Raw genomic sequence first — 16,838 nt, 5'->3', positions numbered from 1 at the left:
AGGATGGAGTTTAAAAACAGCGAGATTATGTGCTGCAGGTAAGGTGCTGGTGAGGCCACACCTTGAGTACTGTGCGCAGTTTTGATTTCCTTACTTGAGAAAGGATATACTGGCACTGGAGGGGATGCAGGGGAGATTCACTAGTTTGATTCCGGAGTTGAGGGGGTTGGCTTATGAGGAGAGACTGAGTAGACTGAGACTATACTCACTGAACTTCAGAAGGATGAGAGGAGATCTTATAGAAACATACACGACTATGAAGGGAATAGATAAGATAGAAACGGGGAGGTTGTTTCCACTGGTGGGTGAAACTAGAACTAGGATGCGTTGTCTCAAAATAAGGGGGAGCAGATTTGGGACTGACTTGAGGAGGAACTTCTTTACCCATAGGGTTGTGAATCTGTGGAGTTCCCTGCCCACTGAAGCAGTTGAGGCTACCTCACTGAATGTTTTAAAGGCAAGGATAGATAAATTTTTGAACAGTAAAGGAACTAAAGGTTATGGTGAGTGGGCGAGTAAGTGGAGCTGAGTCCACAAGAAGATCAGCTATGATCTTATTGAATGGCAGAGCAGGCTTGAGGGGCCAGATGGCCTACTGCTTGTACTCGTTGGAGTTTAGAAGAATGAGGGGAGATCTCATTGAGACGTATAAGATGATGAATGGGATGGATAGGATAGAGGTGGAGAGACTCTTCCCGCTCAAAAAAGACAGTAGGACTAGGGGGCACAGCCTCAAGATAAAGGGGGGGCGTTTTAGAACGGAGTTGAGGAGGAACTTCTTCACTCAAAGGGTGGTGAATCTCTGGAATTCTCTACCCGTTGAAGTGGTGGAGGCTGCCTCGCTAAATATTTTCAAGAAGCGGGTTGATGGGTTTTTGATAAGAGAGGGGATTAAGGGTTATGGGGAGAGGGCCGGAAAGTGAAACTGAGCCACGACAGATCAGCCATGATCTTATTGAATGGCGGGGCAGGCTCGAAGGGCCAGATGGCCTACTCCTGCTCCTATTTCTTATGTTCTTATTCTTATGTTTGCTCTATTGCTGGCAAAAACTATTCCTATAACTGCCACTTAGGCCTCAATGCATGCACAAGTAGTAGAAGGTTTGTTTTGTCACCACATCTTAACTTTCCTCTCAGGACCGGTGAATGTCAAGTCATTATCAGAGCCATGAAATTCACCTGCTTTATAATGCAGTGTTATCACTGTGGGTACATTATTAATGTAAAACTATCTTGATATTCCTGTGGGTTTTAGTTTCCTCCTAAAGGCAATTTCAACGTACTTCATACTGAGTCAAATGCAATCCAATAAGCTTTTAGATAATTAGAAGTGTGGTTCGTAAGTCATTTAATGTCATATTTCTTTCCTAACTTTTTTGTTGTTTGACTGTTTTTATTCTCTTTTCAGGAGTAAGTCAGCTGAACTGACTTTTGAAGATCTTTATCAGACGAAACAGAAAAAGTGCCAAAATGACTCTGTTGAGTTGCTTCTACTAAACACTAAGGAGAGGCTGGTAACTGAAATAGAGGAGCGTAGGGCTCCACTCGCCACCATGGAAAGTCTTTCTGACAACGAGTCCATCTACAGCTTCGATTCACGCCGCTCCTCTGGATTTCGCAGCATAAGGGGCTCTCCAAGTCTGCATGTTGTAATGGAGAAAGATGAGTCCCATTGTTTTTACATTGATCCAGCAATTCCAGAAGAGAATCCTTCCCTTAGTTCCCGGACTGAGCTACTTGCTGCAGACAGTTTATCTAAGCATTCTCAGGAGGTGCAACCGCTTGAACCATTGCATAACAGCTGTTATTCTCTGCCTAGCCCCCTTCAAGCAGACCTTGTTGAGCAAGAGAACAAACGAGCCACGGAGGTGGAAGCTGATAGTTTTTCAGATAAGTTGCCAATGGAAGATGACAGTAAAGAATGGACAGAAAGCCTGCGAGAAGTGCCAAGTCCACAAGTGCTTGAATTTGCTGAGTTCATAGACAGTCTTTTCAATTTGGATGGAAAAAGCAGCTCCTTCCAAGATATTTATCATTTGGTACTTGATGATAGTTTAGAAGAATATAATGAAATTCCCAAGTCAGTGAGTGAGCATGAGATCCTGATGCGGGCGCAGTTTGAACCTAATTTAGTGCCAAAACCACCCCGTCTTTTTGTCGGATCGGCGGATGCTGGGACCTCATCTGGGATTTCGGTGTCTCCGTCCTTTCCATTCAGTTCATCAGGCGAGCTGATGGACATTACTCCAACCTGCTTAAGCAGTCAGGAGTGCCTGACTCTGGACACAAAGTTGAGAACTTCAACTCCAGCAGATCACCAACCTAATTCAAATAAACCTGCAGAAGTTATCATCTCAGCTATTTAGAACCCCTGTAAAGTACTAATTGAGCATATTAGCATGCTGACTTTGAAGTGTCTTTTTCTTTAAAGAGCAGGATTATGAAACTTAGACAATGAGTGCAAACCATTTGAGCCCACAATGGTAATAATAATAGAACAGACACAGTATAAAGACCATGATAGAATAGGAAATCTTGATGTGTCCAGCAGTTGTCACATTGAAAGGGACCACAGTTAACCTGCATTGAAATTATGCAGTCTATTATTAATCTTCCAATCTATGTGTGAATAAGATCACTAGCATTTGGTTAGCAATTGATGACCATGAGAGGGAGAGTATTCATTTTGCTTAAGACTGTGGTTTTATTTTTGAGATTGACGGGTTTTTTTTGTAATGGAGTTTCAAAGCAGACTTGTGCCACCCCAAAGCTTGCTACAATCTGGTTTGATTATGGATCCAACCCAGTACTGATGGTAACTCTGCAAAAAACTTGGTCCATTAGTGATGTGTGGCATTGGTACGAATCTCACCAGTACCAGAAACACCGAGATTATGGCACAGGATCACTTAATAAAAGGACATTTCAGCCCTATCCTCTCCATCACCAATTATATTGATTATGTTGGTGATAAGTGGAAAACTGAATGCTAGAAATCTGTACTAAAATCAGGACATGTGTGGCTGTTCATTACGAATCTAAAAGAGGAAAGTAAAGTTAATGAGCTGGATTTTCATTCTGCAGTTGGAGGTACTATTCTGAGCTGGACCACCCAGCAAATTCAAGTGACAAACCTGTTCCCAAAATGGTCCCACCTCCCAGTGGTTCTGTTGGAAGCATTTTCTCAGGGCTGTGGCAACTTGCCTGAAAGTGGAAGGGAATTAACTGAAGCAGTTAACAAGCTACTTGAGAGCTTGTTGCAGGGCTGACTGAGATTTTGAAGGTGATGCTTGGGAAACATGCTGGCTCAACAACATCTACATCAAAGTGAGATGGGTGCACAGCAGGACATCAAGTCAGAGAAGCTTGAACCATTCTGATGTATAATTGATAGAAGGAGCAGAGGGGAGGAAGTTCTTGCATTTGTACACAATGAGCTATTCCATGAGCAGAGCTTACTGTATGTTTCGTGTGGAGATGCTGAGATGATCATGAGGAAGTGCAGGGTTAAGTGGGGTAAGCACAAGGGTCCAGGCAACCATTGGTGTGGAATCTCACAATTCATGGTTCATCCATCAACTATTTAAGTTGAAGGTTTAAGTTTATTTATTCGTGTCACAAGTAGGTTTACTTGCATATTAAGAAAAACACAATGTGTTTTATTGTCATGGCACCATCCACATGCAGCCATTCCTAAGGAGTGCTCCTCTCTGTGGCTGAGATAGAAGTGGAGGCAAGCAGCTTGCTTTCCTCTGCATGCAGTGAGATGTTCATGGTGCTCAGTTTCACTGTCCTTGAGCACTGTCCCAACTGCCCCACCTGCAATGATTCAGAGGCAGCCTTGGTCTTAGCAGTTGATAGTGTAGATAGTGACTGAGAGGGGTCATGGGAGTGGGCAGTGATGAAGATGGCCATGAGGGATGGCCCCTTGATATCACCCTCGGTTGCCTGAGCCCTTTGCGGACACATGAACATAGATCATTGAATCCCACAGTGCAGAAGGAGGCCATTCAGCTCATTGTGTCTGCATCAACTCTCTAACAGGTCATCATACCCAGAACATCCCTGTAATCCCACATGTTTATCCTGCTAATTCCCCAAATCTATAGGTCTTGAGACATTAAGTGAAAATTTAGCATGGCCATTCCACCTAACCCACACATCTTTGGAGTGTGGGAGGAAACTGGAGCACCAGGAGGAAAACCATGCAGACACGGAGAGAACATGTAAACTCCACACAGTCACCCAATGCTGGAATTGATCCCTGGCCCCTGGCACTTTGAGGCAGCAGTGTTAATCTCTGTGCCACCGTGCCACGCATCAGAGGGAACCAGCAATTGTCGGGCATCTGGTTACATGCCCAAGCATCTTTACAGCATAAGTGCATCAGACCTGTCAGTGCTACAGAATGTGGCATGCATTCTGTGCAGGCAGGACAATGTTCCTATATCCACTCCGTGTTGCTGCATATGGCACTCTGGGAGGTGGAAAAACTCATGTAGTCAAATGCCTAAAACACCTCATGACTGAAGTCTTCCATTCTCTACCCAAGACTGTGCATTGCATCAGGGAACTCTTGACATTTGGCTGCACTCTCACCTTGCTGTTCCAGAAAGACTCACCCTATATCAAACCCAGAGTTCTGCATCTCTGTTCAACTAAGCATGGCTGTGTCTGTTTTCCGTTCTCCAAAAGAGGCTGTCCAGAGCTGCCGCTGCCTTCCAACCTCCTGCTCACATGAAGTGCTGTTTTTGTGTGTCACCCATGATGCCTCACCAAGGAATTTCTGCACTGGTGGGGGATGTGTTTGTTTGCTGTGGTGGTGGTGCCAAATTTGCAGCTTCTTTAGAAGTTACTGCTGATGGCACAAGTGTATGCTGAAGTTGCTCCCCAACACCTAGCCCTGTGAGCGATAAATGATTTTGGTTAGGAAAGCTCTCTTTTGTTGGTAGCAGTTTCTAAAGAGCTGCATCTACCCATGACGGCTGACGTATTGGCATGCGATCAACAAATGAGGACGGAACCCCATCTTCCATCGTATGGAAGTATTATGATCCTTTCACATTGTCCTGGGTGGACACCTATCTTGCCCTCCCCAACTTTCTACTGAGCTGCCAACCTGGAACCATCTTTGTGGTTGTCAGTATATGCGTCACTCCATCACTGCAATGACCCTTTTCTTACACTTTGTGTGCTTTTCTTTTCCTGCAAAGTCAAGAGCAAGAATGTTAAGATCATGGTGCCTTCCATCATCACATCCAGCAGCTCGTTAACATGTGATGCCCAAGGTTCCAGTGTCATCTTCTCCACAAGTTATTGTGGTGTGAATGTTGTCCATGGTTCAGGAATGTACAAGAGCGCGTACATCCACACTTTTCCTGAGCAATATGTGCCCTCGGGCTACTCTGCTTAGAGATACAAATGCAAAATATTGCAGATGCTGGAAATCTGAAATGAAAATAGCAAGTCAAGGTTTGCTGAGAAAGAATATCAATCTGAAACATTAAATCTGTTTCCCTCCACACCCGCTCATGGATGTTCTGCTGACACCAGAATTGGAGACGTGCACTTCATCCATCTCCTGCTGAGCACATTGCAGCTACTCACCTCCTGAATCACCTCCATCCATGCCTTCCTTGTCTGACTGGCTGATTTCCTCCTGTCGATCTCCAGAAACAATCTCTTCCCAATTGCCACCACTTATAATGAGGGAAGCATTAACAAATTGTGGGACCGACCTTCAACGGGTGTACCACGTGCTGACACTCCATTGCATTCCACCTCTGCCATTCCCCAAGATACCAGCATCCAAATTCATGGCTGCTGGGTGCCTTTGAAATCAGGCCTGCCAAGTCTATATCCCACCTCTTTCATGTGTCCCCCAGTCCCTTTGGACAGAGAATGTGTCACTGGAACACTAATTAGCTGCTTCCTTCAAAATAGCATTGGATTTCCAGCACCAATATGGGGCATGGTCCAGACTCTGACATCAGACTCCCAACCCAGAATGAAAATTCAGCCCAATATTTTAGATGGAATCCTCGTAACAATCAGTTTCATAATTTTTGAATTAAGGGACGACACTTAAGTCATTGAAGTATTTTCTCATTCAAATGTTGATGGACTTGTTGGTTATTTCTAACATTTTCTGTCTTTATTTACAATTATTTTCTTCAAATGCACCATACAGCACCACTGCTTCAGGTGTAAATGGAAAATGTTAGAGATAAATTGTGCATAATGTTTTATCAGTTGAAGACAGCCGTGTTACATGTTTTAATACTACTAACACCTGGCATTGCTGTGCTGTTTTAAGTAGTAGCATTGCTACCTGAGCAGAATATTTCTGTACTCTGCTGGCTAGTTCATTCAGTAACAATGGACGATGCTAAAACAGAGAACAAGTTACTTTCAATCACCAGATTCAGTCCTTATAAAAGTTACCAGAATAAATGCTGATGGATATCCCAGGGAACTGAGAAAAGAAACTGAATCCTGAAATGTTGCAACATTGGGTTGTGTGTGAACTTTGCTCACAAAATTGTTGTTGGTGACTTGAATGATGGCATTAGAATTTGAGTATTGTACGTTAAACTGCAGACAGGGTGGCACGGTAGCACAGTGGTTAGCACTGCTGCTTCACAGCTCCAGGGTCCTGAGTTCGATTCCCAGCTTGGGTCACAGACTGTGTGGAGTTTGCACATTCTCCTCATCTTTGCGTGGGTTTCCTCCGGGTACTCCGGTTTCCTCCCACAGTCCAAAGTCCAAAGATGTGCGGGTTAGGTTGATTGGCCATGCTAAGAAATTGCCCCTTAGTGTCGAGGGATGTGTAGGTTAGAGGGATTAGTAGGTATAATATGTGGGGATATGGGGGTAGGCCCTGGGTGGGATTGTGTTCAGTGCAGACTCGATGGGCCGAAGGGCCTCTTTCTGCGCTGTAGGGTTCTATTGATTCTAACATCCTGTCAATTTGGGCACTGCCCTTTGTTGCTGATGGTCTTCTCATACTCTGAACTCGTCTGCCTTTCTGACTGCTCTAAATTGCTTGCCACCTTTGCAATAAGATGCTTGGTCATGTTGCTGCTGTATGTTTCAGCAGGTGCACCACAGTTGCTTTTAATGAATGTATATGCAGTACTACTGAGTGGAATTTTTGGTGTCTACATGCTTTAACTTCACGGTTGATAAATTCCAGATGTGCTGACATCTGGTCAGCTGACTATTACCTGATGAAACCCTTAAGCTTTAAAAAGATAAGATGTTCTTCTCATTGGCTTAATTTGACAGTAATTCAAATTGCCTGTTTTTCTTCAGAAAAGATGCACCCAGCACAAGTGATCAGTATATTCTCAGTATTTCAAAACTTTTTTTGGTGAGTGATGTTGCTAAAATCATAAACAACACATTTGGGAGCATGCCATCACCAAATACTTCTCCATGCACAAAAGAAAACATAAAGCAGCAGGCAATATTAATACAGACCTAATTCTAACTGGGACACCAGCTCAAACATTTCATCCTTTAATAATCAGAAAAGGACTGAAGGTATTTGAGATACAGGTCACACTGCTTCATTTCAGTTACATATTTAAGCCCCAGCATAATTCGCCTTGTATTAACTCTTACTTGATTGCTTGAAATTTTTTTTGAAAACATGAACTTTCGATGAGTAACGGTCATTCAACATTTAGCTGCTGCCTCTTCCGTAGACGTGCCACAACAGTAAAACTAAACTTCAGTAACTGTCATTTAAATTCAAAAATTAAATGCAACCTTAATATTTGAAACCTTTTTGGAAAATTGAATACATTCGTAATTCTTTTATTTCCTCATGGATGTGTGCATCGCTGGCTAGGCCAGTATTATTGCCCATCCCTAATAGCCCTTGAGAAGCTGGTGGTGAGCTATCTCAAAGTGCTGCAGTCCTTGTGATGTAGGTGCACCCACAGTGCTATTAGGAAGGGAGTTCCAGGATTTTGACCCAGCAATGTAATTCCAAGATAGGATAATGTGTGGTTTGATGGGGAGCTTGCATATAGTGATATTCCCACGCATCTGCTGCCCTTTTTCTTCTGGGTGATGTAGGTTGTGGGTACAGAAGATGTTGCCAAAGTCACCTTTGTCAGTTGCTGTAGTGCATTCTGAAGGTGAAATCTTCAGTATCTGAGGAGTCACAAATTGTTCTAAATATTATGCAATCATCAGTCAACATCCCCATTTCTGACCACCTGATTGAAGGAAGGTCATTAATGAAGCAACTAAAAATAGCTGGTCCTAGGACAATACCCCTAGAAACTCAGTGCCAGCAGTAATGTCCTGGCACTGAGTTGATTAATCTCCACCCATCTAAACTACACCCATCTTCCTTTGTGCACAGTATGACTCCAACCACCAGAGAGTTTTCCCCCGATGTCTGTTAACTTTGATTTTGTTGGAGTTCTTTGATATCATACTTGGCCAAATGCTGCCTTGATGACAAGAGCAGTCAATCTCACCTCAACTCTGGAGTTCAACTCTTTTGTCCGTTTTTGGACTAAGGCTGAAATGAAGTCAGGAGCTGAATGACCCTAGCAGAACCCAAATTGATAGCTTGTGAGCAGGTTAGTGCTAAGTGAGTGCCACTTGATAACCCTATCAATGATCCCTTCCACCATTTTGATGATCATTGAAAATAGACTGAAAAGGTGGTAATTGGCTGGGTTGGATTTGTCCTGCTTTTTGTGGACGGCATGCTTGGATAATTTTTCACATTGCAGGGTAGTTGCTAGTATTATAGCTGCGCTGGAACAGCTTGGCAAGGGACACGGTCAATTCTGCTGTACATGCACTATTGCCAGAATTTTGTCAAGGCCCATAGCCTTTTCAGTATACAATTTCTTGACTCATTTCTTAATGGCACTTGGAATGAATCAAATTGGCCGAAGACTGACATCTGCGATACTGAGGACCTCAAGAAGAGGTTGAGATGGATTATCCACTTGGCACTTCTGGCTGACGATGGCTACAAAAGCTTCAGCTTTGTCTTTTGCGCTGATGTTCTGGGCTTCCCCATCCTTAAGGATGGGGATATATGTGCAGCCACCACCTCCCATTAGTTGTTTAATTGTCCATCACCATTCACAACTGGATGTGACAGGACTGCAGAACTTCGACTGAACTATGATGAGGCAGGACTATGTGGTGGTCACTCATACCAGTGTTGTCATGGATATTTGCATCTGCAACAGGTATTTTGGTGGGAACAAGGACAGGTAGTTTTTCACCCTTGTTGGTTCCCTTACCACCTGCTGAAGACCCAGTGTAGCAGCTATGTCCTTTAGAACTCGGTCAGTTCCCAATGAATCTGAAGCACAAAACTCCCTCTAATTCAGGGCAATAGGTTTGCATTCAATTAACCTTCTCCAGCAGAGACTACATGATAAATAACATAGGAATTTTTTAAAAATCATATTGATTCAGTAGATGGGGCTTTCCTGAGATTAGTGCTGGAGTATTCTGTTGGGAGACAGCAGAGGAAATTTTACTTCCAAGCATTCCTGCCCGAAATGCAAAATATTTTCAACAAAATCTTTCACCTTAATGCACACTAAATCTGAGATAAGAAATAGGCAGTGCAGTATTGGTTGGTGTGCCATGTCTACTCTCTCATTTTTGCACATGCAACAATTTTGAAGCCAAATCTGGGCCATTGAAAGGGACACTACCTTTAGCTGAACAGTTATTTATTATCTGTACATATTTGTGATTAAGAAACACTACATTAACTATGTGGTGAGTTTATCAATACCTTTCAAGGATGTGGTTTACCAGAAGTCCAGTGTTAATCCTACGTTGTGGCTCACATAACGCAGTCTGCATGAAGGAATAGCAGTCAATCCCTGCACTAATCTAATTGAAGAAACTGTAAATGTATATAAAGCAACACTGCATAGTCTTAGCAACATAGTGAACTAAAACATGAGCAACTTTAGGTAATCCGAAGCAGTAAAGGGAAATTCTGGAATTTACCGCCTCCATATCATAAAGTAGGAAATGTTTACTGGAAAACAGTGTACAACTACAAAGCAACTTATTTCTTTAATTGTTTTCTGTTAAAATAGATGTGTGTAGTTATTGTATAATAAATAATCAGAAAGCATCAGGTATGGATTACTTTGACCATACCCTATGTGGTATAAAATATTTTCTGCCATGCATGTAGTTAGCCTGTTGTCTTCTAATAGATTTATTAAATATCAAGTATAAATTCATTAACTGACACAGATATTCATGGGATACTTGATATGTAACAGATTGAAAATGCACTTTTCTATTATGTGCACAAGTCAGTTTGTTAACATGATTTCCAAAAATATCTTAGTGTTTGCCCTCAAAGGTGAATCGTTAGAATTTATCAGTGTTGTACATTTACCTGAATGAGCTGTTTCATGAGGGAAATGGCGATGCATTTCCACCAGGTGTATAACAGAATAGGTGGTGTCCGGTGGCGGTACCTCCTAGGGCATGTTCCTGAACCAGGTATGAGTCTTCCATCCAAGTCTAAAATAAAAACAGAAGAAGAGTCATATTGCACTCAAAATGTAAACACAGTTTCTCTCTCTACAGGTGCTGCCACATCTGCTGAGGGTTTTCAACATTTTCTGTTCTTATTTCAGATCTCCAGCGTCCACAGTAATTTGCTTTTATTGTACAGAAATCCAAATTGGCTGAAATATTTGCCTTTTAACTACAGTTAATTTGAATAGATTAAGAATACATTAAACATCTTAATTACCCTCGTTCTTATGAACCTTACTCTAGGGAGGAACATTTTGACTCTGGATTTGCCAATGACAACAATGGTGAACATGCCCAGTTCACTTCACCAGAACTGTGCCAATGGAAGCACATTATCAAATAGGAGAACCAAGCTCCTGTCAATTTTTCTCACCTTCCAAGCTGGAAATGATTCCATCTGTTTCTGGCATTATAATACATTAACTGAGAAATATTTTATACCTAACACAACAAATCCTGGCAACTCAGAGATGTAGGATTTTCTGACAGTGTATGAAACACTCAGATACCAGAAAGCCACAACTAACTATGTGGCTGTAAAGGCAGCTTGTTTTACTCACTAATCTTACAATTCTGTGCTTAAAAATAAACACATATGCTATTGCTTTACTACAGTGACCTATCTAACTGCTTTAAACTAGAAACCGAAGTTGTATTTTCAATTGTACATCACTCTCTGATCAGGAAAGTAGAGCCCTATGTGCATGCTCATGTGCATTTAGAGTTTAGCCTACCAGCATTAAAATACCACTTTTTACAGTTAGGAAAGAACTGATAATATAGCTGTTAAATGTTTAAAAATAAAATGTTAAGAGTTCCCATTCATTATATTATAGCTGATGTGCTTTCATTTGACAACTTGACCCCTAATTATACTATAATTTCTAATTTGAAAGGAACTTGTATAGGTAAAAGGCTTTCCATTATACTTTTTTAACAAATTAGTCAGTTCCAAAACTGACTTTTGTAGGCATTTATCCGTGCTTCTATTTAGGTGCACAACTCTTGGGTGACATTTGAGCAGTGTTGTCACATATATAGCGGAGGCTGTGCATAAAGGTCCATTTCTTAATCTTATTATTGTGTAAATTAACATAATATATACAAAAAATTTAGGACTTAAGTATGTTTTATAACTTGTGGTCTCTTTGTGACTGTTTAATTAAATGCACGGTTTATAAAGACAGAAGTCAATGATGAAACACTACATCAACATTTAAGGTGGCATGGACACAGGCAACTTTTGCTGAGCACTGCAAGCATTTTATCTACGATAAAATTCCTTGTATGTATTATTTATATTTTTTCTATTGTGCAATACCTTATAACCTTTTTTTAAGATGTAATATCTTAAAATTAATTATTCTTTGAGTTGTGATTGTTTTTTTGGAAATAGTTTGATGTTTGACTGCTGATATCAGAGTTTCTCTGTTTCAACATTGTCATGTCATGAGGTGTAATTTGTCCCTTACGTGGAAGGGAGAGGCCACATGCACTATATGAAGAAATACTGTGTAGCCTGTTTACAGTTACAGTTAAATAATGTTATCTTGGTGGCATATTTGCCTTGACCCAAGGCCTGCATCAATCCATACTAGACTACAAAATCCAATTGCACTAACAAGATAATCTTACAAGTCAACACTTCCTATAGGAATCTTTACCTTCAGAAGCATGTATCAGAATATTAGGTGCAGTCTGCCCACAGTTTTCCAGTCAGTAAAATGATTGGCAGGAAATAGGGAGAAGTGTTATCAAAACTTCCACCGTATCAAGGCTGCTCTCCAATAGCAGCGATTTGAAAATGTTTCCCCTCAGGAAATGTCATAGGGTGTAATTTAAGCAGTACTTAAAACCGGTCTGGTAATATCCTATAACTGCTATATTTTATCTCATGAATAATCTAAAGTCACAGCTGTTATCTAAATTGAAAGTTCATTTATAGCTGAGGATATTGAATGACTTCAGCATAGAAACTGTGTGGAAATTAATTTTGCGGTCACCACAGTATCAGTAAAGTGTACAGTACATAATCCTACAAAGGAGGAAAATCAACTAAGCAATCAATCTCTTGAAGCAAAGTTTGTGTGAAATTTTGAAAAACATCACTTTCAAATAAGTGGCTGCAAACTATGTTTCTGAAGGAGATTATATTAAAAGTAACTCCATTTGAGGCAGTTACACACTTAATTTAGGTCCATATATTGAGATTCTGCTTTGATAGTTTACAAGATTCACAGCACTGAACAACTTTCATGTTTTCACTGCTTTCTTTGATTAACAGTGCAGACTGTTGAGACCTTCACTGAAAGGCAAATAAAACCTTATAACACTCTAAAGGTCAGTTGGCTAACCATGATTTCCTAAAAGAAACATTTATTTAATAATGCTAAAAGTGGTGGGACAGAAGGTGAGAGATTTTGTGTGTGACTAATTTCTTATCTCAACCATCAAAGCCTAGAGTATTTGGGCTGGGGATGGTTAAGGAATCCGCCAAACTGGGATGGAAGGACATTTGGTGACTGAGTTCATTTGTGTTGCTTTTCTTTAGCTCTTCTGACAGCATTAGCAAAGGTTCTTTTATTAGCTGGAAAATGTAGTGGCCTTAAAAATCGAGATAGATGGCAAATATAACTCAATCTCATTTCCATAAACACATGGGGGCTGATATAGTCGTTCTCGTTCTTGGTTGAGTTTAGACATCTGAATCTTGCAACCAAGGACATGTAATAATGAGATGTTACTATTAACTAGGTTGTAACCCTTAAGAATGAGATGCTTCATTTGACCATTTGTTAAAATGCATTTATTTCAAGACAATCGTCAAGGATTTAGCCAAAGACTGTTGACGGGATCAGTAACCAGAATTACTGGCTTGAACCTTCATTATGGTCATGCTCATTGTCTGCATTTATAATTAACTGTTGAACCCAAGATCCAAGATGTATCATCATGTGATTATGTTACTGTTAATGCTATGTGCCTTAAGGTTCATAAGTTTTTATGTGGCACCTTACATGGCTTCAGGGATGAGAAAAAGCAGCTCAGTATCCCACTGCTGATTACTATCCTGAATTCCTGGCAAGAGCAGCATGGGAACAAGCAAATAGGATTGGGTTTAGCTTTGATACCGTTGCCCACCAAAGATACAGCCAATACCTATAGTCTAGACCTGTAAGTCATTTGCCAAGGGATGCAAAGGTTGCTATCCTCCCAACAGGAGTCATTTGAATTGGAGAAAAAATTGAGGACAAAAATATATTTAAGTTAACTTACTGGTTTACCAGAATTTCACAATGCAATCCCAAAATTGTTACTCTAAATAAAATAATACTCATTAGTTGGAACTTTATAGCCTTAAAGTCACACAGACAGTATGCTGCACAGTGAAAATGCCAAAATATCAATAAAACAGTCGAGAATGAACCATCAACAGTTAGAAATCTGCTCATTAACTTATAGAAAGTGCCCTTCCTGTAATTTCACAGGATGGGAGCAGGTTAGTTGCCATTTATAGCAATATGACCAAGGAAAAATCCCACATCATCTTAATCCTTACGTATTCACCTGAAATGTGTACCTTTTTAAAATTTGTAAACTTAAACCAGATAAGCAGGTTTTTTTTAATCTGCACTATATTTTCACTTTCTTTCTGAGGTTACATAAAGAAATGCAGTATGTTTCTTAATGTTGCTTCTGTTGCTTCAAATGTAGCAGCAGGAGAAGATGGTAAATGATAAAAATGAATATGTAATGACAGACAGATCTGTGCTTACTCAATAAGTTCTTTTAAATTGTGGGCAACTTTCTGAAATTGCATCATCATCAGCTCAGCACCCTGAGGGAAACTGAGCACCTGGCAAATAAGTGATCAGGGCAAGCAATTCTGTATCTCCATGACCAATCAGACTGAAGTATTGTGAATTATGTATGAATTATTCCTGAGAACAAAATGTGTGTTAGAATGGCCTGAATACAACATCAAACCAAGTACAGGAAGAGTAATAAAGAAAATGACAAAGAAAAAATATTTAGAAATGTAAGTATTAAATTTTACATTCTTTAGAATCTCCAAAAACAATTTAAACCTGAGACTCCATACTTGTAATAGTTCATTTTCAGTGCTGGAAAGGTTGACTGGCAGTAATTAATACTTACCACGTTGTTAAAAGGTTACTGAGATTGAAATACGTAACACCACCTTTCTGCTACAAGTTTGCAACTTCACACTTTACAATGTGTTTCAATGGAGGGTCATGCAGCAAGCTGCTACTTTTGCAAACCTGATGGCAAAACGGCACATCTCAGAAACAAACTTTTGAATTTCTACATTTAATCCTTCATCTCTCCTGTGGCATTTTGCACAAGTTGCAGAAAGTCTCACTATTATATTAACAGTAAATTATGGGCTGCTGAAGTTCAGAAACATAGTGCAAATATTGGAGGCAGAAGATTGGTAATTTATTCCCACACAGTTCAACTCTATTGGATCATGCTTCAATAGATTGTTGTTTAGATTCTAGAATCCAGCTGGATTTTGAGTTACTATAAACATCAGTAGATTTCCTTGGCTGCTGAAATAGATGTCCTTTTTATACAGAAAATTTTGGTTGGTGATATGATTAGAATCGATGATTTGCCATAGTGCAATATCTTAAGATGGTGTCTCCAACACCTGCTGCTTCTATAGGAAATTTGTTGCATTAATTCCAGAGTTTTGCATAAAAAGCCCTGATGATAGTAAAAGTGCCAGCATTTGAGCTGATCTCACTGATGACAAATTGTTATAATTTATCTAAATAACATTTATATGTTAGTCTTGCAAGGGAAATCTCCCAAATAGGAAGTGCTACATATTGATGTAGAGACAGTTTGGCTTCCTACAGTCATGAGGCCTGAAGCTATTCTCTTGCAATCTTTCTGTGCAACTTGAAAATCTGAATCATATCTTCAAAGGTTTGAAAAAGATATCAAATTGATCACGGACTTTACAGTTTATAAAAACCCGCAAACAGCTCTGATATCAAAGGTCTTAAAATGTTTTATTTTATAAGCATGCTGAAGTATGTTATAGTTCCACTATGTGCTTATCCCAAGTTATAAATTTTTGTTACTGTTTGGAATACAGACCTGCATCATCTCTTAAGTGCAGTCATCTTATCCTCTTTCTATTAACTGCAATCACCATAATGCAATATTGTTTTAATGGGAAGAACAGTTTAGAAAAGGATGTAGTGATGATGCATATTTATAGAATAATGGTTTATTGCAATGCACAGTATCCTTGTTGATCAATTATGATGTAAAATGGGAATTTGAGAAGTATTTTTATAAATTCTATTTCCACCATATTTATTTTTGTTTTTGTTGTGCTCAAATGGTTAAAAAAAACTGTTGCAAACATCATGATGCTTATATAAGCAATGAAATATGTGAAGTGGAATTTTTTTTTTTAATTCTGCCTTTTTACAGTTGAGAAAAGGGAATCATTTAATCGACTTGAAAAAAATGTATTTGAGATTGCAGGCAGGCAGTATGTGACGGTTCTGTTGGAAAAGGTCATCTGTGCTTCAGTTTAGTGATGATTCTTTGCTATGTTTTATTCTGACCCTCTTGGTCTGTGCTAGTGGATTCAGATAAACTCTGCACCATTGTACCTATAAAAACTACTGATTGTGTAATTTTGCTGTGTTTTTGATGTCTGTAAAATGTTAATGTCACATAATACATGATTAATATCAATCTTTATTAATATTCCTATAAAAGAGAAAATCCAGATGATTATAGCTTAACTAACAAGACTTTTAAAAATCCTCTAGTGCAACATATTGCAGATAATCGACCATGTAATAAAATGTTTAATGGTACACAGTTTTTAGCACTTTGTAATAACAATTTTATCCTGTGTAGATATTTACCTCATTAAAATGAAGAATACACTCTGGCTCTCATTTTTTGCTGATGCATTTCATCATTCGTAATATTACAATAGCTGGAGTCTCCTGGTTTTCAAGTAAATTATCAAGCAACTTGAGGCTAAATTCACTGTGCTTGAAAGGAGCATAGGATCAGTGAATTTGTTCTTTTCAGAATTATTAATCATTGAATGCCATCAATCTGAAGGAAGTAATAGCCAATGAAAATCAATGTGAGCAGTCACAGCACAAAGTTACAGTCAAGTGAATTAAATACATGCATAAGGCAGGGTCAAAGCAGTGTCATTGCAAATCTAATCTCATGTTTTAATTCAGGCAAAGATTAAAATCTACAGCTGTGGCAGG

The 16,838-nt window shown here is 39.7% G+C and overlaps 1 protein-coding gene across 8 annotated transcripts in view; it reads left to right on the top strand.

Annotated features, from left to right (window-relative positions):
• The window catches only part of dagla (diacylglycerol lipase, alpha), a 379,214-nt gene extending 364,240 nt beyond the window's left edge, over window positions 1-14,974 (top strand). For all 8 annotated transcript variants that reach the window (XM_080190329.1, XM_080190325.1, XM_080190324.1 and 5 more), the window contains one exon: window positions 1,409-14,974. In XM_080190329.1, the coding sequence (XP_080046455.1) occupies window positions 1,409-2,366 (958 nt within the window). In that variant the 3' untranslated portion in view covers window positions 2,367-14,974. The remainder of the gene's footprint in view (window positions 1-1,408) is intronic.
• Window positions 14,975-16,838: the final 1,864 nt, after the last annotated feature.

Source organism: Carcharhinus amblyrhynchos, chromosome 6 (assembly GCF_965287045.1).
Source record: "Carcharhinus amblyrhynchos chromosome 6, sCarAmb.v2.hapA, whole genome shotgun sequence".
Classification (NCBI taxonomy): Eukaryota; Metazoa; Chordata; class Chondrichthyes; order Carcharhiniformes; family Carcharhinidae; genus Carcharhinus; species Carcharhinus amblyrhynchos.
This window is presented reverse-complemented; position numbering and strand designations above follow the sequence as displayed.